Raw genomic sequence first — 20,728 nt, 5'->3', positions numbered from 1 at the left:
CACAGCCCTATAAACAGATTCAAATTACAGCCCTTTTCCCCATCCTACATGTGTGGGAACAAGCTAAGCAGAATAAAGCCAATTGTTCCAGGTCCCCAAATTCATACCTGGCCCCAGGGTATCAGTGTCCCCCTCCCCACTCCCCCCACCCTCCCGCTCTTGTGTGCACGCACACACAGGCAGTCTTGAGTAGGGGTTAGGAGGAGCAGAGGACTCCAGCATCTGACCCAGGAAGCCAAGTCAGAGTCCACATACTCAAAGATGCCCTTTATCCTTTTGCCTCCTTCAGGATTCCAGGTCTGTGTATTTTGCTCCCATCAGAATCACATCAGGACAGGACCCTATTCTAAGTTATGCTAAGAACCATAGAGACAGAGTAGAAACCAAGCCTCCCCAACACATACGGTAAGGGGTGGTCAGAGTCTGGAGAAGGGAACCCAGAGGCTCTAGAAGCTGACACAATAGATCCTTCGTGGCCCCAGGAGACCCAAGGCAAGACAGAGAAGGGGTGCCTGTAGAGAGTGGGAAAGAGCCACAGAAGCTACATATCTGAGTAAAGCCCAGGTATTTCCCACAGCTGACGTCTCTGCCTCCACCTCAGCACATCCTACAGGTGGCCACCCCAGCCACTATTGACCCACTTGTGGTCTAGACTTGTGTCGTCTTGTCCCATACTTGCTCAGAGCTGGGCTGTGAAGGGCTCAGCAAATGCTCAATAGGCAACTAAGGCTACACCCATGACCAAGGACAAAATTCTGAAGAAAAGAAGTACAGAGCCCAAAAGGTATAACAACAGATGTGAGGACATGCAGTAAGATCAGGATGCTACCCCAAGGTCAGTGTCCACAGGCAAAGGTCCTGACCACGATAGCAGACCAGAATGCCCAGATCATAAACTCCCCCAGGCCTCACCCAGACCTGGGTCCAGGCACATTTATTTCATTTACAAATCTTTACTGAGGGCCGTGTTTCACACCCTTTTCAGGATATGGGAACAGAAAGCAAGAGTCACTGGAAAAAACATTCAACTTAGGGGGGTGGGCAGGCTGGCTGAATGAAGGCAGACTCAGTGGGTCAGGGCACTGAGCTAGCCTGCAGGACCATAAATGGGAAGGTGGGATGGGGCATTGTCTGGAGCCAGGGAGGGCCAGAGCAAAGGTCAGTAGTGGAAGGCTCACCCTCACACGTTGCTTCTTATGCTGCACACTGTCCAGTTCATCATCCTCATCGCTGTCTTCATCCTCGCAGTTCTGCAGGAAGGGTATCTGCTCCAGCACCGAGCCACCCAGGCGCTCCTTGCCATCTTTGCCAGCTGCATTCCTGCCAAGATAGGGACGTACACAAGCGACACTCAGTCTTCAGGTGACAGAACCCAGAGAGGGAGACACTCCAGACATAGCTGAGCTCCTAAGCCCCACGGAGTCTTGGCTTTGAGCATGCAAGCCTCCTATCAAGCCTCTGCCGTGTCCCATCATCCCTGGACCCTTGTACAAACCTGAGGCTGTGCCTCCCATAGCACTGAGTTCCAACTGTGGTGACAGAGCAAGCCCCCAACCCTGAACATTCCTGCTCCACATCTGGCCAAATCAGATATGAGCTGGCTAAGAAGATGTCTCTGCCCAGCAACCCCCTCCCCTAGTCAGCCATAGGCAGCAGCCACTCTGCAACATTCAGTCACCTCAACTCTTCAACCACCAACTAACACGGACATGGAGAGAGCCTTGCCCCACCATATAAGCAGCAACTCCTCCCCTGCCTCCTGCCTCCCAGGGGATCCAGACCCCAATACCAAGTTCAGGTAACACAGACACTCAGATGCCCTCTCTCCTGCTGTCCAGGGTCACACCACAGCTGTCAACTGCCAAGACACAGTTACTGCTTCCCATGGAAATCAGTGTAGAACATCCTTTATGGTCACCTCAAACACTTTCTTTTGAGGACTTCCTCTTCCACACCCACCTCTGCCTCCTCGATGACTGTTTCCTCCCTTAGCTCTTTTTGCCAATCTCTTGCCTTAGGAGCCCGCAGGATATGCAGCTGGATCCCTTCCCAAACACATCAGTGTGCTGGTAAACTAGAAATCTTTAGGGCTCTTGTAGGACACACGGCACCTTACCCTTCACACAGCTGCACTACTGCTGATCAGCTCCTGCTGTTCCCCTCGGGTTTCTGACCTTAGGAGGTGCCAGTCAATTCCTCACACTTTTCTCTCTCTCCCTCCCCTAAGTCTTTCACAAGAGCACATTTCTTACCTGTCCATTGCTAATGTCCACCAGCCCTGGCCTGGATCACACAGTAAGCCCCACCTGGTCTCCCTGCTTCCTCAATCTCTCCTCGAAGCAGACTAAGATGTCAAATGATAGACCTCTGCTGGAAATCACTGGCTTCCCACAGCCCCGTGGGTAAGCATCCACTGTTTATCATGGCCTAGGAGGCACTCTGTGATCTGCCTCCTGAGACCTGGCCTCACCACAGACCACAGGCCACAAGGCTCATGTGTTTACTGCAGCAGCCATGCCACACGGGTCTCCTGCTTCCCACATGCATTGAGCCCTCTCTGTCTCTACTACTTCCCTTGCCTAGAGAACACTATTTCCTGCTACTCTCTGGCCACATGTCACCCCCACAAAGTGGTCCTCCCTCCTAGCCACCAAGAGGGGTACTACTTCCGTTACTTCTCATGTAGCCCAGGCTGGCCTCAAATGTGCCCTGTAGCCAAGAGTGACCTTGAACTTCTGATCTTCCTGAATCTACCTTCTGAGTACTGGGATGTACGTGCCTGTAAAGCAGGAGTCTGTTTTCCATGTCTGGTTTATACAGGGTTAGAGATGGAAACCAGGGCTTCATGCCCCCCTCTTCCTCCTTGTCCTCCCCCTTTTCCTCCTCTTCCTCCTTTTTGGCCAGGCTGGTCTCTAACCCCTGGGCTCAAGCAACTCCTGCCTCTGCCTCTTGAGTAGCTATGACCCCAGGGGTATAGTACAGTACCAGGCGGTCTCCTGTCACTCTTTCCACATGCTTCACCTAGCACCACCTAATGACATTTCTGCTTCTGAGGGGTATCAACTACTGATGGGAGATGAACTAAATGAGCTCCTAAGACAAGGGTGGAGGCCTCATGTGTTGCTAACCACTGCAGCCAACCCCTCCCCCACCTCCTCCTACCCCACCCCCACCAAGGTCTGTCCTCAGCTAGAAAAAGAGGCCATGTGGCAACCTGAAGGGGAAGCACTCAACACAATCTAGAAGGGCTGGCAGCGAAGCTGGGAACACTGCCTTCCTGCCCAGCCTCCCCGGGGAAAGAAGAGCAGAGTTCCTCATGACTCAGGGTCTCACCTCTTGATCTGTTCCTCGATCTGTTTTACCAGTAGAGACTCGCCACCGCTAAGTCCCCCAGGGCCTGGTGAAGCCCTGGGGGCCCCCTCAACGGGCTCACCGGCCCCATTGAGTTCCAGTGAACGGCCCAGAAGGGAACGCACACGCTTGGACCGCATGTCCAAGATGGTATCTGTGTAGCCCACCTCTTCCAGGTACCTGTGGGAGCAGAGCCAGGGCAGGTAACACATGAGCCGAGCTGCTTCTGACTGCTGGGCCACGCACAAGCCAGCAGCCTTCTGAGGAGCCACCAAAGAGCAGATGGCAGTTTTTCAGAAGCAGCCCCTGAGCAGCAGCTTGGCTTCTGACACTTATCAATGGAAGCCCTGGTCCCCATGCACGCTGCTATGGCACACGGTGTCCCCAACATGTAGGAGAGAGCCCACGTGCAGGAACAGCCAGATGTCCACTGATGGACGCTAGGCAGAAGGTGACAAAGGCAGAGTGCCACAGAGAGATGGCTATGACCAGCAGCACAGTGAACATGGCGGATGTTCCATGTTCCCACGCGATTCCGAGTTTTATAAAAATGCAAAGAAGAGTGTGATGGTGTGTGTATGCTCTCATCACACACAGACACACCCTTATGCTTGCTTCCTGGACGCCTATTAGACAGACATAAACTGAGCAACAGTGACCTCTGCAGGGGAGGATACAGGACACAAGAGTACACTGTTTTTTTCTGCAGTACTGGGGATGGACCCCAGTGCCTTGAGCATGCGAGGCAAGCGCTCTACCGCTGCGCTACATCCGCAGCCTGAGGTCTACTTACTTCTATACCTGAGCATTTATTACTTCTGCAACTTAAAAAACTGAAGCCAGCTGAGACTGGCCTAAAGGAAAAAGAAAAAGAAGAGAAGATCAAAAAGTCAATCCTGAGTATGTGCGGCTTCCAGGGTTAAGGGACAACACTGCCTCACTGCTCTGTTGCAGGACCCTTTGGATGCCTGTGCCCTTCTCTGCTTCTCCTGCCTCTGCAATGCCTTATGTGGCCCAGGGAACAAAAGAGGCGGAGAAGCCTGGCAATCTGGAAAACGGGCTCTATGGGTGACTGCCTAAGATCTCACTATGGCCCTCCATGCATTTATCAAATGCTCTTGGCACCAGTGAGAACCAGGGGCAAGTCAGCAGTTACACAGTACAGGGACTATGGGGAACCAGAGGACAGGGAGACATGAGTATAGTGGCAGGCCCATGCTCCCATAATATTTGTTTTACAGCCCTCTGGGGTTATTTGTGCCCACTTAAACTAGCAGTGGTTTGCAGATACTGAACTGAAGACAGTGAAGGTCGGCTTCCTGAGTTCTGTCATTTGTCTTAGACTCAAGTTTTAAAGTAGCTCTCAACACAGCACCTCAGGATGGATTGGCTCTGGAGATCTGTGGCTTTCCAGCAAGGTCCCTGTTACATAGTGGTGATTTCTGTAGTGCTGTGGATGGACCCTAGGGCCTGGTCCACAGTAACTAAGGACTTAGCCCTTAAGCCATACACTCCACTCCTTTAAGTTCTTAACTTTACATAATCTGACTGATCTATATGTGGGAATTGACAATACTTAGTAAAAGCATTACAAACCACAGGGACAGTTTAAACAAACAAACAAACAAACAAACCAGTCCTGGCTCTTACACATCATGGAGCACACCACTTGAGGGACTCACAGTACCTCTCCAAATATTAAGACTGACACAGCTCTTTAGCCCTCACCTCTCTTACTCTCTAGTCCTCCTTCTCTCTCTCTCCCTTCCCCCCTCTCTCCAGGTGGCCATGGCCGGTCTCTCTCTCTCTCTCTCTCTCTCCCTTCTCTCCTTTCTCCCCGCCTTTCTACAATAAAGCTCTAATACAATTAAAAAAAAAAAAAGAGAGATTGACACAAAGATGCAAATGTGAACAGGGCCACATTTCCTCAGAAATAAGATTATTTACTTCTCAGATATCCTAAAATGCTAAAATCTTTACAGTAAGAAAAAAAAAAATCCAGATTTGGTTAGAGGCTGGTGAACCTCTGATTCTGTTTGAAGCCTTTCTCTAGTCAGGAGGCAGGCCAGCTCACCTCTCAGAAGGCAGGCCAGTAGAGCTCATCTTCTCTGGGTTGAGCCCACAGCACTCAGGTACTACTACTGCTATCATTTAACTTCACTGTTAAAAATATTTTACCCCAACACTACTCTTTTAAAAGGAAATATCAGAGAGGCATACAGGGTCAAGTTTGGGGGGAGGAGTGTTAGGGGGTGCCCCCTGCTGCAAGCCTTTCCTCTATTTCCCACTGAGTGTCTGGGTGGAATACTGATAGTTCATGTCCCAGTGGGGACAAGAAGGACTGTGGATTCCTTGGGCCTATCTCCTGAGCCAAGTATGCTGTGAAGTCTCATGTCCCATCCTGTCCCTCCCTTCCCATCACTCACTGTCGCAGAAGCTGTCGACCCTCCTTCCACACCAATGGGCTGTTCTCCAGTGTGACCGACTCTACAGGGCCATTGGAGACTAAAAAGAGAGAAGAGGAAGATGTCTCAGTCAGGGCATGGACACTCTCCAGTCACCCCTCCATCTTCTCATATCAAGTCTGAATGAATCTGCCACCATCACAGGCCTGTCCCCATTTCCTGAGTCCCCTCCACCCACACTCCCCCTCCGAGTGACTCCTCTCCTGGAAGCTCTCCTGTTAGGCTCTTGACTGGCCCCTGCCAACCACGGCCAAGAATAGCAGAGCTGTGCCTCCACATGCACGGCTGGCTGCTGCTTTCTTATGCAAGGAGTGGGTAGTCTAGCTCTAGAGAATGAGCAAGCAGGCTGGAGAGAACCGAGGGTAGCGGCTATAGGTGAGCTGGCTGGGAAGCTAACTCTATGCATTGCTCATCTATCCATAAGGCCTGGCTGAGTACCTTTGCCATCCCAGTCAAGAGCGTACATCTCAGTAGCAGGGCATGAAAGGAAGACCTCACTTAGCCCTGTAGGCAAGAACTCCACAGAGCCCCAGGACCAAGCTCCAAACATCACTGGCACAACCGTGCACACTGGTGCCCTTGCCACTGGGCCCACCTGACTAGACACTAGTGTGTCACCCGAAAACATTCCCGCACTCCCATGGACATCTGTTTCCTCCTTCCAGAAGCTTAAGCTGCCAATGCCCACAGAATAAGCACACATCTATTCTGCTCTCTGCTGTGCCCTGCTCTATGACAAGAAGCCAGCACCTCATATATTAATTGAGGTGGGGGGGGGGGGTTAGTGTAAATGACTGAATGACAACCCAGTGCAAACACTACCTCTTCAATGAAGTTTTTCCTAGACTTTCCACAGCACACCATAAATAGTTACACTCATTCTCACAACAAAAGGATGCAGGAGATGCTGGGCCATCCATCATGTCCTTGGGAGGACAGCAAGATGGCAGACAGGTAAGGCTGGACACAGTCTGACACAGAACTGGTGGGAAGAGCCCCTGAGGTTGCAACTCTACCCCACCCTATGGCCATGTGCAACTTCTCTATGCCAAGCAGCTGCTCTGCTGGGGTGGCCGCAGGAAGTTGCAAGGGTGGGTACCTTGTTCTGACAGATCTGTCTTCTTCTCCCCCTGATTCAGGTCTGTACCAAACTTCAGTTTATGATATTTGGCCCTAAAAGAATAACAAATGAGCTGAGAGAGGAGAACAAACAGGATAAGGGACCACCTCAGGAAACCCGGGGCCTCCCTCATCAGCTCCCTGCCGCAAGCATCAGTTCTAGAATTCTCAAGGCTGTCTCCCCTCCTCCTGAAGTCTCAGTTCCTTCCCAGACGGCAACACCATCAGACTATGGCAAAAATAAGCAAGGTAGCTGCTGTGCAGAACTGGAGCACATAGTAGGTGTGCTCAAGCCACAATGCTGCTGCTGCCATTTGAATCCCACCCACTAGAAGCTCCTTTATACTCCTAGGGATGACAGCAAGAGGACAGTAGAGAAACTTCCTTTGCCAGCAGAAGTGTAGTTAGCAGCCTGCCACCTTGTCAGAACAGTGACCTCTCTAGCAGGGGCAGGGCTCACCTCTCCTGCTTTAGTGCATACTCCAGCATCTTGATCCGCCGCACCAGGTCCGTCTTTAGATTCTCTTGGCCTTTCCTCTCCCCCTGGAGGAAAGCCACCTGAGCCTGGGACAGAAAAGAAGGGAGGACAACAGGTTCAGGGGTTGTCTCCCTCCATATTCAAACACAGCTTCAACCCCTCCCCTACATCGATGTCAGGGTTCAGTGAGAAGAGATGACATGCTGGACCCACCTCCAAGGTCTCTAGGTATGTCACCCATAAAAGAGCTCAGTCTATAATCTCAGCATTCCCTAGGGATTGCTATGAGTTCAGGTCCAATGTGGGCTAAGACTCTACCTTTACAAAAAAAAAAAAAAAAGGCCGAGGAGTCACCTTTAACCCATGAAGTTCCAACAGGGACAGCAGAGCCTGACTTGGCTGTAGCCTTCTGAGGAGTTAGGTCAGGGATGGTGCTGGGGGTATTAACAGCCCTGGACTCCTCTCTCCCCCCATCAGCTGCTGTCCCTATGGTTGCTGGTGGAGGTGGTGTCCCACTATTCCTTCAGAGCATCTGTTGCTGGGAAGCGTAGGAAGCTACTTCTGGCACTCGGGGACAGGAGTAGGAGGCTGGGCTCAGCTCCCACTGCAATGCAGAAGAAGCTGTTCCAAGCTTTATGCTGCCCAAGGCATGAGAAGATGTGCCACAGACATGACCTACGGGTTCCTGTCAAGCTCGTCTGTCAGTCTGCTAGCTTGGGCTGCCCCAGTAGGCTCAAGTCTGTCAACATGTCATTTAGAGACACTGGACCAACTGCCTTAAGGCAGAACCCTGTGGCTTCCCAATCATGTCTGAAGGCCTTCTACCAAAACCCAGAGCCTGGCACTCTTGCAGGCTTTCTCAGAATGGCTTTACTGTTCCAGTCCAAGCAAGTCTAAGAGCCAGGCCTGGCTCTGCCGCTGATTTGCTGCAGATACTAAGTAGTTCATGGGGTCTTCCTCTGCTAAGAGAATGGAGCATTGTGGGCACTGTCCCTCACATGCAGCCTGCATGAGGGTTGCTGTGTCAGTCCCTGCCTCTGACTCTTTTCATTTTCTCTCCCTGTCCAAATTCCAAAGCTCAGCTAGCCAAGGGGACCTAGCCCTTGAACAAAAAAAAAAAAAAAAAAAAAAAAACATCATCAGGAAGAGAGCTTGGGATGGCAGGCCCTTGCAGATGTCTGTCTTCCTGGGGCCCCACTTCCTGAACATCACAGACCTGCTTAAGTGCTTCCAGGGCTCTCCCAAAAGCTCACAGGCTGACCTGGCTGGCCCCAGGCGGTGTTCAGATGTCTAGCAATGTTGCTCTTTGTGCCAGCAGGGCCCTGACCTATCTGCCCTGTCCCTGTGCTCCAGGCTTGCTCGCTCTCATCTCCATTGTAACTAGGGGCTAATAGAGAACTGAGGCTTACCAGACGCTAGGTGAGGGAGGGAGAGAGTTGCAGGCAGAAGACAGAAACAACAGGGCAGGGCAGACTGAAGATACTCTTAAAACTGCATCATGGCTGCATCAGAATGTGAACTTAGGCTTAGTGTGAACTTAGACTGAGAGGAGCATGGCCACCGAGATGAACAAGATGTCTACTGGAGGACCACAGGAAATCCATACAAGAAAACTACAACGAGGTGTACAAAGTTTAGGTGTAATGACCAAAGCCATTACAGCTACAATGTGGAGAATCAAGTGTGAATTTAGCAAAGCTCAAAGAAGAGCCACCCTAATAAAAGAAGTAGCTACTCAAACGCTGGAACTGGGCTGAGCATGTTAGCATGTTGATCTAACATGCATTTAGTCCTAAATTTGATTTACAGTACCACATAAAATTGGGTATGGTGGCATTAATACCCAATAACACATGAATACAAAAATGCAATGAAAACTTTTTTAAAGCCCAGAAGAACTGAGAATGGCTGACTGGGAGTCTCACCAACACGCTCTATTCTGCTGTCTTCTTCCCAGTTCCTCTAGTAGAGAAGAGGAAGGAAAACCAGGAAGACATGGCTGAAGTGTCTTATTAGATCAGTGGAATCTACCAAAAACGGGAAGTGCTGGCACTAGCCTGTCAGTCTCCTACATGGGAGCTGGAAGTGTCCTCCCTGCCTTCCATACACAGGATCCCAACACCCTGAGTTCTGACTTGGGGCTGCCATCTCTCCTAGGCGGCTCCTCTCTCTAAGGCAAAGTCCTGAACACAGAGCCACTCCTGCTGCAGTCTTTCCAGTTCTCAAGCTCCCATTCACTGCGTGGCCTGGAGGCCATAGCTCACACAGCTCCTGGCAGGGAGAGCTTCCATAGGAGGTGGAGGGAACGAAGGGACTACACAGTCCTTTTTCCTTAATGTCTTATCTATTTTCCACACCTCAAGAACATCAGGTTCAGACCTCTCCCCAAGGGCTCCCTTCTCAGAAGCACACAACGGAGCCCCACAACCGACTTTATGCATGAGTGCAGACAGTTCTCTGCAATCTCCTTAGCTGGTCTAGAAGCTTCTGAGGGGCAGGAGCCACATTATCTACTCCTCAGAAGCCACCCATCCCAACACATTTCCACTCGTTATCACAGCACACTCCACCTCTTCTCCGCTCTGATCTCTGGAGTCTCTTGGCTAGCCCTCTCCCTACCGGTGTCCTGGGCACTGACTGCACAGTGGGCCTCTTATCAAAAACAGCCAGGGCCAGCTCCTCAGTACTGACACTGCCCAGTCATGAAGGGTCTCACAGAAGTTGCCCTTCAGAAGGTGTGAGTGCTGGGTAGAAGGAAGGTAGGTAAGAAGGGATACTGCTTGTGAGATGTGTTGGTGCACACCCATTACAAAGGATGGGGTTACTCCTGTAATGGTGCAAGACTGTAATTCTAGCCCTCCAGAGGCTGAGGCACAAAGATTGTGAGTTCAAGGCCATCCTAGGATACATAGTAAAGACCTGACTCAAAAAAAAACAAAAAGGGGCCAGATGGGGTATTGGGCACATCTAATTCCAGCACTCGGGAGCCAGAAGTATTGGGAATGGGGGATGAGCCAACAGGAATTTAAGGCCAGTCTAATCTACCACTCTACATATGGAATTCCAATACAGCCATAGCTACATAGCAAGATCCCACCTCAAAAATAAGCAAGCAAGCAAGCAAGCAAGCAAGCAAGCAAGCAGATAGATAGATAGATAGATAGATAGAGGTGTGTGGGCCAAGGAGATGATTCAGAGAATAAAGATATCAGCTACCAAGCCTACTATCTGAGTTCCATCTCAAGATCAACATGGTAGAAGGAGAGAATCAACTTCTGCAATTTGTCACCTGATCTCCACAACAGTGCACACCTTTAAACCCAACACTCAGAGGCAAAGGGATCTCTGTGAGTTTAAGGTCAGCTTGTTCGACATAGTGAATGCCAGGATTACAGCGAGAGATCTTATCTTGAAACAAAACAATAAAGTAAAATAAATAAGTAAAAATGTAAAGAGCACAAAAGACGGAGCAATCACCATTTTATAAACACATCCACTTCACTACTCCACGTCACTCTCTCACAGGATAAACACTGCCAGCAAAGCCATATCTTGTGTTGTGTGTATACATACACACCATTCCTCAGGACCCTCCCCTGGAGCTTAGCTCTCTCTCATGTGCATCCTCCCCCTCCACCCCTCTCCTCCCTCTCCCTCTCTTGGTGGGTAGGATGACTACCCAGTGAGCGCCAGAAACCTGCCATACTGGATTACAGTGTGTGCCACCAGACCTGGTTTTCTCATATGGACTCTAGGGGATCAAACTCAAGTCCTCATCCTTCGCAGCACGTACTTTACCAACTGAGCTGCTCTTGAGGCCTCAGAGCCATTTTGGGCAGGGGGAAAGATGGAAATAATCCTGAAAATCCATTGACAAGGGTCAAAATAAATAAGCTATGGTGTGAATACCCAAGAGAATACTACCCAAGCTATCAAAAATAAGTATTCTCTGCTAATGGGGAAAGGGAACTAAATGTATGACTTATGAAGTGTCGAATGTGGTATATTCTAACACATTCAGGACATGTACATACACACACACACACATCCTGATGTCTGACTTAGAATGCAACAAAAGTAGCAAAAGCATGAAGTTGGTGATGCTGGAGCCTTACAGAGCATGCTCTGTGACTCCACAGAAGGTCACTAAGTGAGTGGGAAGACCTCTTCTTAGGAGGCAGCACATACTGTACACTCTGAGTGGAGTCTGGGATACACAGCATGGCTGACACAGTGAAAGCTGTCAACTGTACCCCTGTCAAGCTCTGCTGTGATGGCCTGGGTGACCTGGTGAGGTCTCTAAGCTTCCTTAGAGACTTTTCTCACCTGTGCTCAGTGTCAGACAGGGAAAAGACACAGTCAGCACTGCCACCACTGCTGGGATCCGTAGCATCTCCCTCCCCTGCTTATTAAAAAAGAGAGGAAGGGATACCATTTCCCCTCTCAGAATGCCACAAGAATTAAATGATAGCATGTATAATACTTAATACAGTGTCAGGCACATAATATGCCCTGAATAAATAGCAGCTGCTGTCGTTATTGCTGAGTGAGGTAATGACATTGGCCCTGCCTACATAATGGGGTATTGAGAAGATCTGATGAGATGTATGCTGGGAAAGAGCCTGAGTTAGAGTTGGGCACAGCACGAGGAGCACTTACATAAGGACTTCTCTCTCAGGGATGGGAGCTACATACACAAAATTCAAATGCTCTTGGCATTCATCCCATGGACAAAAACTGAATCAGTCACTTATTTGGGGCTCCATTTCAATCTGACAGGAAAGAGCACATTGGAAACAGAAAGATGGGTTGCCAGAAACCAAGCGCTGACTGTTTTTGTTAATAACATCCCAGCCTAGGAACCATTTGACTCCTGGGGGCCCATCCCTGAAGGCCTTGAAGTGCTCACCTTTCTGATTCCCCACAAGCAGTACCTAGCTCAAGGTCACAGAGCCCAGCCCAACTTCTACTCCACGAGCCATCACCTGGCACATTCTTCTCCACAAACCATCAAGTCCCTTTAGAGGCCCTTACACAATCACTTCCCTCACGGAGTCCCTCCTCGTGCTGTCTTTTCCCCCTACTCATCACCCAAAGGCACCTCCATCCCTCTTCACCGTGTGCAGCATCTCAGACGCTCCTGTCTTCCCACTGAATATACCCAACAAACGCCCTAACAGTTCAGGGGTTTCTACCTAACATCCTCAAATCTTTCATAACGGAACTCTAATTCCTTAAAGCACCCAAAATGTCGCTTCCCACTCTCAAGCTCTCCTGGGGGAGCCCAAAACATGTCCTCTACCCTCTCCGTGGTTCCACCCAAACGATCCCAATGTGTCCCTACATTGTAGCCACACGTGCCCAAAGTGTCCTTCTTGGACAGGAGGCCACACACTTCATCCTGGGACCCCTTCCTATCAAGCTTCCTCCCACCTTTCAATTGCTCCGGGCCAGCCACTCCCCCAAGGTACCCCATGCCAGCTTCCAGTCTTCCTCTCTTCACTCCCTGCACCCAGTGGATGTTAAGAGTGTGTCACCCCACTAGACATCTAGTCCATTCCACCCTGACAGCCAGCATCTGGTTAGGATCCGGAGGCGAGGCGTGGCATATTTATTCGCGCAGACCCCATCCACTTTCTCAGCACTCTGTCCCCCGGGAACCCCGAGTCGCATCGCCCAGACAGGCTCTCTGGGCTTGGGCTCGTCACTCCCACTCGCGGCTCCCGGCAGACTCGGCCCTGCTCAGATCCTCTGACCGGTCCCGGCCCGCGTCCGCCCCGAGGCCCCGAGGACCCCGCCGCCGGCCCGTCGCCGGCCCTGCCCGCCCCCTCCCGGCCGTCCCGGCGGCCATTGCTCCAAGATGGCGGCGGCGGCGGCGGCGGGTGAGGCGAGGCCGGGCCGGGCAGGACTGGGGCGGGGAGCGCGGGAGGGCAGCGGTGGCGCTCACCTGCAGCTCGGCGCGCTCGGCCTCCCAGCGGGCCTTCTCGGCTTCGAAGCGTGCCCACTCGTGTTGGATAAAGTGCAGGATCCCCGGCAGGCTGAGGGGCTCCGGGCCCGCCGTAGGGCCCGGGCTGCCTCCGCCGCCACCTCCTTTTCCTACCGGGCCGGGCCCAGGAGCAGGGCTGGAGGCCGGGGCCGCCGCCGTCGGGTTGGGAGCCGTGCCCGAGCCCAGAGGGCGGCAGGAGGAGGCGGCCGATGCGACCGCGGCGGCCGCTCGCTCCTCCATCATGGAGGCCCCGGGGCCGGCCCGCGCGCCCGCTGTACCTCGCGCGCCTGCGCGGACGCGCAGCTTCACACTTCTACACCCCCGCCTCGTGTGCGCGCGCGCGCGCGCTGGGCGGGCGAGGGGAGCGGGGACAAGCACGGGGCTGGGCGCGAGCCTCGCCCACCCACCCGGGTCGACCCCGGTGGTGCGCGCGGGCGGGGGTGCTGACAGGGAGGGGGAGGGACTGCCTCTACGTAGGCAAAGGACCCAGGGTCCCTCGCAATTGTCTCCTTTGCGGTCGAGAGACCAGACCGGACTTTTTTTTCTGCATTCTCCCCAATGTCAGAGTCCTATCCCCTCCAAATGCAAATACACCCCCATCTCTTTCACTTAGTGAAGAAAAAAAAAACAAAAAACAAAAAAGACGACCTGGGGTGGGGAGTGGGCTCTGACCAGAGGAAGTCGGTTGTCATAATAACCCTATCCAATCTGGAGGCCCCTTCCCAGTTTGCATATGTGGAGTCCCAAACCTCTACTATCATTGCACTAGGAGGAGGTTGCTAAGGTAACCCAAGTCCCTGGTGGTTCTTCTGACCCTATCCTCATCAGTTACTATAGCAACCTCCCCTCACCTAGAGCTCAGGTAGAAAAAAGGCCCAGCCCCAAAGACATTCCTCTAAGAGGAATGCCTCTGTCCCACTCCTCCCCCAGCCAACCCAGTTGCCATTACCATGGTAACCATCTCCCCTTCCCTTATGGAAAGTCCATGGATAAACCAACCAGGTGTTTTTATTTAGAAGACAAGTGCTGCTGTGGGACAGTTGCTATGGTTACAGGGCCTGGACCATTTCCAGGGAGATGAGAAACAGTTAAATCCATGCCCTGGTTACTATAACAGGGCAATCTCCCACAGTCTGATGATCCTAGCAATCAGGTCCTGTAAGATAGGGGATGTTTAGGATTAGCTCCAAAGGATGCATGAGTCTAGAGAAGAGGTTGTCATGGTAACAGTTGCTGTCACTTCTGCCCTTCTGGACACCATCATGGAAGAGGGATAGTTATAGCTTACAATTGATGACTCCTACCCACCACATCACTCCTGAGACGACTGAAGTGGTAACCAGGCTTATGGACTTCAAATAGACAAAAGAGTCTGTGACTTCATTAGCTACTTTCACGGGCGGGTAGAATGAAATTGCACTTTGTTGGGAGGGGCTGGCTCATTTGATGCTTTCTGGTTCCTCCCTCAGCAGGGCAGATGACCCAAGGTGAAACCACTCTTCTTGATCACCCTCAGCCTGAAACCTAGGGAGGTAAGAGTCCCTGGATGTCACAGTAATCACATGGGTAACTGCCCTTTCTATGTCCTTAAAGGCTTTCCTGAATGGGTCTCCTTTTTGTACCTACTGTGATTGAAAAGGCTAAGGCTAATTCCAAGTGATGCATACGCTTAGATTTTTTTCATGTGTTTGTTTATTGTGTGCATGTGCATGTGTGGAAGTCAGAGGCTGAGTTGCCGGAGTTGATTCTTTCCTTGTATTGTTTGGGTTCTGGAGACTAAACTCAGGTCTGCCTTGGTATCAAGAACCTGCTGGGCCATCTTTAAACACTGTTTTGTTGTTGTTGTTGTTGTTGTTGTTGTTGTTTTTCTGACAGTCTCATGTAGCCCAGGCTGGCCTCAAACTCAAGCAGTGGTCAAGGATGACCTTGAATTTTCAATCCTCCTGCCTCCACCTCCCAAGTGCTGGGAATACAAGCATTTAACATCAGACTCAGCGTATATAATGTGTGGGGGAAGAAATGGAAAGCTAGTATGAGCTCAGATTCACTCTCTTCCCTGACCACTTTTCCTAGGCAAGGCCCCATGTTACTCACTCCTGCTCCCGGCTGGTCTCCTACCTTACCACTAAGGTGTGCCTGTCTTCTCAGATCTGCAGAACACAGAGGCTGGGGTTGGAGCTGAGGAGACAGCTCGGTTGGTAGAGCGCTAGTGGATAATGGTAGTGTGTGCCTGTGATCCCAGCCCAGCCTTTGCCTTGTAGCAGTGTCATCCCTCAGCTACATACCTAGTGCAAGGTCAACCTGGCCCACATTGAGACCCTGTCTCAAAAACAAACAAACCCAAAACACCCTGGCACAAAGTACCTACTTGTTGATAAGGTGACTTTCGGCTGGAAAGTCACATGCCATATTCAGCTTTAAGACCACCCATCAGCTTAGCTGTAGTGTAAGAGTTGGGATATGTGATTGCAAACAAGAATTAGCTGGGTGGACAGTGGTATACGCCTGTAATCCCAGCAGTCAGAAGGCAAGAGGTTCTTAGTTCAAAGCCAGACTTCAATACTTAGTGAGACCCCCTCTCAACAAAACAAAACAGTTTTTTGGTTGTGAGACAAGGTCTCTGTACACCAGGCTGGTGTCGGAGTCATGGAGATGCCCCTGTTTCTGCCTCTGGAATGCTGGGATTAAGGCAAGTACCATTGGCTTACTGGTTTGAAGCAGGATTAGTAACCAGCTTCTTCTTGCATCAACTCCCGCGTCCCTCTTTTCAGATGTATGGCTTTAAGCAAGTGCCTTCACCTCTCAGTGCCTCAATTCATTAAGAGTATGAGTGTTTTACCTGCATGCATGTCTACACACCATGTGCATGCCTGGTGCCCACAATGCCCACAGAGGCCAGAAAAGGGCACCAGAGTCCCTAGAACTGGAATTCCAGATGGGTGTGGGTGCTCTTCACCGCTGACTTCTCTCTCCAGCCCTGCTTTGTGTTTGTTTGTTTTTTCCCCCTTCTTCTTGATTGTATTGTAGTTTAAACATAAAGTAACTTTTCATGTTATGCAATAACACCGCTAAAAGCCACACCCCCCAGGGGACCCCCTTGATGGTGAATTTTAGACTAGCCTTCTGTCTTAGGTAGGGTTTTACTGCTATAAACAGACACCATGACCAAGGCAAGTCTTATAACATTTAATTGGGGCTGGCTTACAGTTTCAGAGGTTCAGTCCATTATCCTCAAGGCAGGAACATGGCAGGATCCAGGCAGGTGTGGTGCAGGAGGAGCTGAGAGTTCTATATTTTCATCTGAAGGCTGCTAGCAGAATACTGAGTTCCAGGCAGCTAGGCTGAGAAGTACAATGACACACCTACTCCAGCAAGGCCACACATCCTAATAGTGCCACTCCTTGGTCCAAGCATATACAAACCATCCCACCCTCTATTGCAAAGCCATGCCTCCAGCCCTGCTTTAAATTAAAAAAGAAAAAAAAAAAAAATAGCACGTATAGCCCTGGCTAGCCTGGAACTCACCCCATAAACCAGACTTGCTTCAAACTCATGGAGATCCACCTGCCTCTGCCTCCTGAGTGCTGGGGTTAACGGGAAGCCACTGTTGCTTCTTTCCTCCTTTTCCTACTTTTGGATTTTTGTGGTTTGGTTTGGTTTGGTTGGGTTGAGTTTGGTTTAGATTTTTGAGACATGCTTGCCTTTCCCATCCTCCTGCCTCCTCTTTCCAAGGGCTGAATTACAGAATGTACTATGGCTTTTAAACACTGTGATCCTGGGCTGAAGAGATGGCTCAGAGGTTTAGAGCACTGGCTCTTCCAGAGGTCCTGAGTTCAAGTCCCATGGTGGCCTATATCTCATTTATAATGAGATCTGGTGCCCTCTTCTGGTCTGCAGGCATACATGCAGGCTGTGTACGTAATAAATAAATCTTTTTTAAAATTTGTGATCTAATATTCCTAAAATCAAATGCATCACTGGCACACTCACAGTTCAGTAGTACTAAGTACATCTACAACAGTGTGGTGTCCACACCTGGAAACCCCACATCGGGAGGTAGCTGCAGAAAGACCAACAGTCCAAGACTGGCCTCTGCTGCGTAGCCTGGGATAATGTGTGAAACTACAGCCCTCTAAACACCCTCACATTGTTAGGCAAGTAAGGTGTCAGAAGTGTTTCACCTTACAAAACTAAAACTGGGTGCTGGGGTTGTGCTTAAACCACCTTCCTGGATCCACCAGTGAGGGGCTGGGAGTGGGGCTTGGTGGTAGAGCATTTGTCCTGGGTAGGGCCCCAGGTTCAACCAGTTCACAGCTCTCCCTCCACCCTCTGGCAGCGACCAGCATTGTTTTTTTCATTTGCAGGGGTGATGGGTTCAATTTTTGGTTTTAGTTTTAAACAGGCCCTCACACATTAATTTAAGAACTCACTGTGTAACTGAGTGGGAAAAGTGACCCCATGACGTGATGCTTACAAGTGGTCTGTTTAGGGCAGGGGCATGAACCAACCTAGGAATTCCTGGAGGGCCTGAAATCAGATCCAGGAAGGGCAACTGAGAATTCAAGGGTAAGGAATGCTGACAACTTGCTCCACACTCCCTTTTCATCCTGTCTCCCCAGGATGCCCTGGACGCCCCAGCTAGGGTCTGACATCAGGCCCCATGCGGCTCACCCGCTGCTGGGCTGCCCTGGCAGCCGCCATCATCCTCAACCTCCTAGTCTTCTTCTATGTGTCATGGCTACAACACCAGCCCAGAAACTCCCGGGCCCGGGGTCCCCGCCGGACTTCTGCCATTGGCCCCCGAGTCACCGTCCTGATTCGGGAATTTGAGGCTTTTGACAACGCGGTGCCAGAGCTAGTGGATTCCTTTTTGCAGCAGGACCCAGCCCAGCCCGTGGTAGTGGCGGCCGACACACTCCCTTACCCACCCCTGGCCTTGCCTCGCATCCCCAACGTTCGCCTGGCTCTGCTCCAGCCAGCCCTGGACCGGCCAGCGGCGGCCTCGCGCCCGGAGACCTACGTAGCCACCGAGTTTGTGGCTCTAGTGCCTGATGGAGCGCGGGCCGAGTCACCAGGCCACCTGGAGCGAATGGTGGAGGCGCTCCGAGGGAGCAGCGCGCGCCTAGTGGCCGCCCCGGTCGCCACCGCCAACCCAGCGCGGTGCCTAGCTCTGAACGTCAGCCTGCGGGAGTGGACTGCGCGCTACGACCCAGCTCCCAGCGCGCCCCGCTGCGACGCTTTGGATGGCGACGCTGTGCTGCTGATGCGCTCCCGCGACCTCTTCAACCTCTCGGTGCCCCTGGCGCGGCCGCTGGCCACCAGCCTCTTCCTACAGACCGCCCTGCGCGGCTGGGCAGTGCAGCTGCTGGACTTGACCTTCGCCGCGGCGCGCCAGCCACCGCTGGCCACCGCCCACGCGCGCTGGAAGGCGGAACGTGAGGGGCGCTCACGGAGAGCGGCGCTGCTGCGCTCGTTGGGAATCCGTCTGGTGAGCTGGGAAGGCGGGCGGCTAGAGTGGTTTGGCTGCAGCAAGGAGAGCGCGCGCTGCTTCGGTACGGTGGCGGGCGACACACCCGCCTACCTGTATGAGGGCCGCTGGACCCCACCTTGTTGCCTGCGCGCGCTGCGCGAGACTGCGCGCTACGTGGTGGGCGTGCTGGAGGCGGCGGGCGTGCGCTACTGGTTGGAGGGCGGCTCGCTGCTGGGTGCAGCTCGCCACGGCGACATCATCCCTTGGGACTACGACGTAGATCTGGGCATCTACCTGGAGGACGTGGGCAACTGCGAGCAGTTGCGGGGTGCCGAAGCTGGCTCGGTAGTGGATGAACGCGGCTTTGTGTGGGAGAAGGCGGTGGAGGGCGACTTCTTCCGAGTACAGTACAGTGAGAACAACCACCTGCACGTGGACCTGTGGCCCTTTTACCCCCGCAATGGGGTTATGACCAAGGACACGTGGCTGGACCACCGGCAGGATGTTGAGTTCCCAGAGCACTTCCTGCAGCCACTTGTCCCCCTGCCCTTTGCGGGTTTCATGGCACAGGCCCCTAACAACTACCGCCGCTTCCTGGAGCTGAAGTTTGGGCCTGGGGTCATCGAGAACCCGGAGTACCCCAACCCCGCACTCTTAAGCTTGACAGGCGGTTGAAGCCCTGGTACCCACATCTGGGGCTAGGTGAACAGCAGGGTACAAGAGTCTGTTCTTGCCTCGGATTGTGTATGGATCTGAACCAGTTTGTGATTGGGTAGTGGGGCTGTGCACTGGAGGGAAGAAAAAAAAAGGGTGAACTGGCCAAGGAAGATTGGAGGGAACACACAGGACAGTTTCAGCTTTGGCGGGAAGCAGAACCCAAAGACTGGAGCAACTCAGCCTCATGAGGGAGGAAAGTGGTGGCCTTTGATAGAAAAGCCCAGGGAGTCTTTAGGGCTCTGCATAGTCTCTGCCCTATATTCCAAGAGCTGTAGGCCCTTGGAGAGTGAGATCCGGAGAACAGACGAGCCAGCCTCAGTCTACCACATACAACTTAGGTATCCCTGGACCAGTTAGTTACCCAGTCTGTTTCATTTGAGATACCGAATGCCTCCCTTTGTGTTTAGGATCCTCAGGACGCTTGGCTCCAGTGCTTGCTTCCTCCACTAGAGGGCACTTCTGTCCCGCTTCAGTTCGTGTTTGATGACCGCTCGCGGCTCTGCTTCATCACCTTCATCTCTGGTTTTCTTGGAGTGGCTCTGGGAGGTGGGACAGCACTGGCCACCTCCTCTCCTCCCCGAATGTGGCACTTTCCTTTGAGAGTGCTGCTTGATGTATCTGCTGCTTCTAACCCCATCTTGCTCTTGGAGGACTGACTGGGCTCTCTCTGGTTTGGGATCTGGCCAATGCATTACCTCTTTATTTCAGCCCTCTGCACCTGTTCCCCGCCTTCCCCCTCCCTTCTAGGAAGGGATAAACCTTCGCCATAGCTCACATTTACAAAGAGCTTTCGGGCTCAGGCATACACTCGGAAGTGACAGCTGCTATTACGTCCATTTTCCGGGGAGGAAAACTGAGGCCAAAATGACAGTCACTTGCCAGTAATCAGATATTTTAGGAAGTGGCTAGTAAGGGACTTGAATTCAGATCACCGTTTCAAGGCCCACACTTCATTTCCTCTCTAGGTTCTGCTGTAGAAATAGTACCCAAGTGGAGCCTTGCCATGGCTGTGCCACTCAAACAGGTTTAAAAAAAAATTCTCATTTAATTATGCATATAAATTATGTTCAAACCAGTCTGTATATTGTTAAATAAGACTTAAATTATGCTACTTTAAAGTTTAAAAATTCAAGACAAATAGA

General features: G+C 51.8%; 2 protein-coding genes across 10 annotated transcripts in view; one reads left to right on the top strand and one right to left on the bottom strand.

Annotated features, from left to right (window-relative positions):
• Strn4 (striatin, calmodulin binding protein 4) overlaps positions 1-14,106 on the bottom strand; it is a 25,043-nt gene extending 10,937 nt beyond the window's left edge. For 2 of the 5 annotated variants that reach the window (NM_133789.3, NM_001039878.2), the window contains exons 1-6: positions 13,361-14,106; positions 7,396-7,499; positions 6,916-6,989; positions 5,778-5,856; positions 3,334-3,531; positions 1,179-1,320 (exon numbers count right to left, since the gene is read on the bottom strand). In NM_133789.3, coding sequence (NP_598550.2) covers positions 1,179-1,320; positions 3,334-3,531; positions 5,778-5,856; positions 6,916-6,989; positions 7,396-7,499; positions 13,361-13,642 — 879 coding nt within the window. In that variant the 5' untranslated portion in view covers positions 13,643-14,106. Of the gene's footprint in view, positions 1-1,178; positions 1,321-3,333; positions 3,532-5,777; positions 5,857-6,915; positions 6,990-7,395; positions 7,500-7,767; positions 9,338-13,360 lie in introns of those variants that run through there. The other 3 variants (XM_006540446.3, XM_017312408.2, XM_017312409.2) reach the window with 2 other exon arrangements.
• Fkrp (fukutin related protein) lies at positions 13,263-20,728 on the top strand. 5 transcript variants are annotated; one of them, NM_001358846.1, is made up of 3 exons: positions 13,263-13,295; positions 14,872-14,931; positions 18,019-20,728. In NM_001358846.1, exon 3 carries the CDS (start codon positions 18,060-18,062, stop codon positions 19,542-19,544), a length of 1,485 nt encoding a protein of 494 aa, NP_001345775.1. In that variant the 5' UTR covers positions 13,263-13,295; positions 14,872-14,931; positions 18,019-18,059; the 3' UTR covers positions 19,545-20,728. The 5 variants fall into 5 exon arrangements, with proteins under 5 accessions (NP_001345775.1, NP_775606.1, XP_006539992.1 ...); NM_173430.2 differs by having other exon boundaries at positions 14,869-14,931; XM_006539929.4 differs by lacking the exon at positions 13,263-13,295 and adding an exon at positions 14,444-14,734 and having other exon boundaries at positions 14,869-14,931.

The sequence above is a fragment of the Mus musculus genome, chromosome 7, assembly GCF_000001635.26.
Source record: "Mus musculus strain C57BL/6J chromosome 7, GRCm38.p6 C57BL/6J".
Classification (NCBI taxonomy): Eukaryota; Metazoa; Chordata; class Mammalia; order Rodentia; family Muridae; genus Mus; species Mus musculus.
Note: the sequence above shows the minus strand (reverse complement) of the source record. Positions and strands in the feature narration are given on the sequence as shown.

Excerpts from the sequence above, each read along its gene's own strand:
- Fkrp (NM_001358846.1), top strand. The coding sequence starts at position 18,060 with ATGCGGCTCACCCGCTGCTGGGCTGCCCTGGCAGCCGCCATCATCCTC.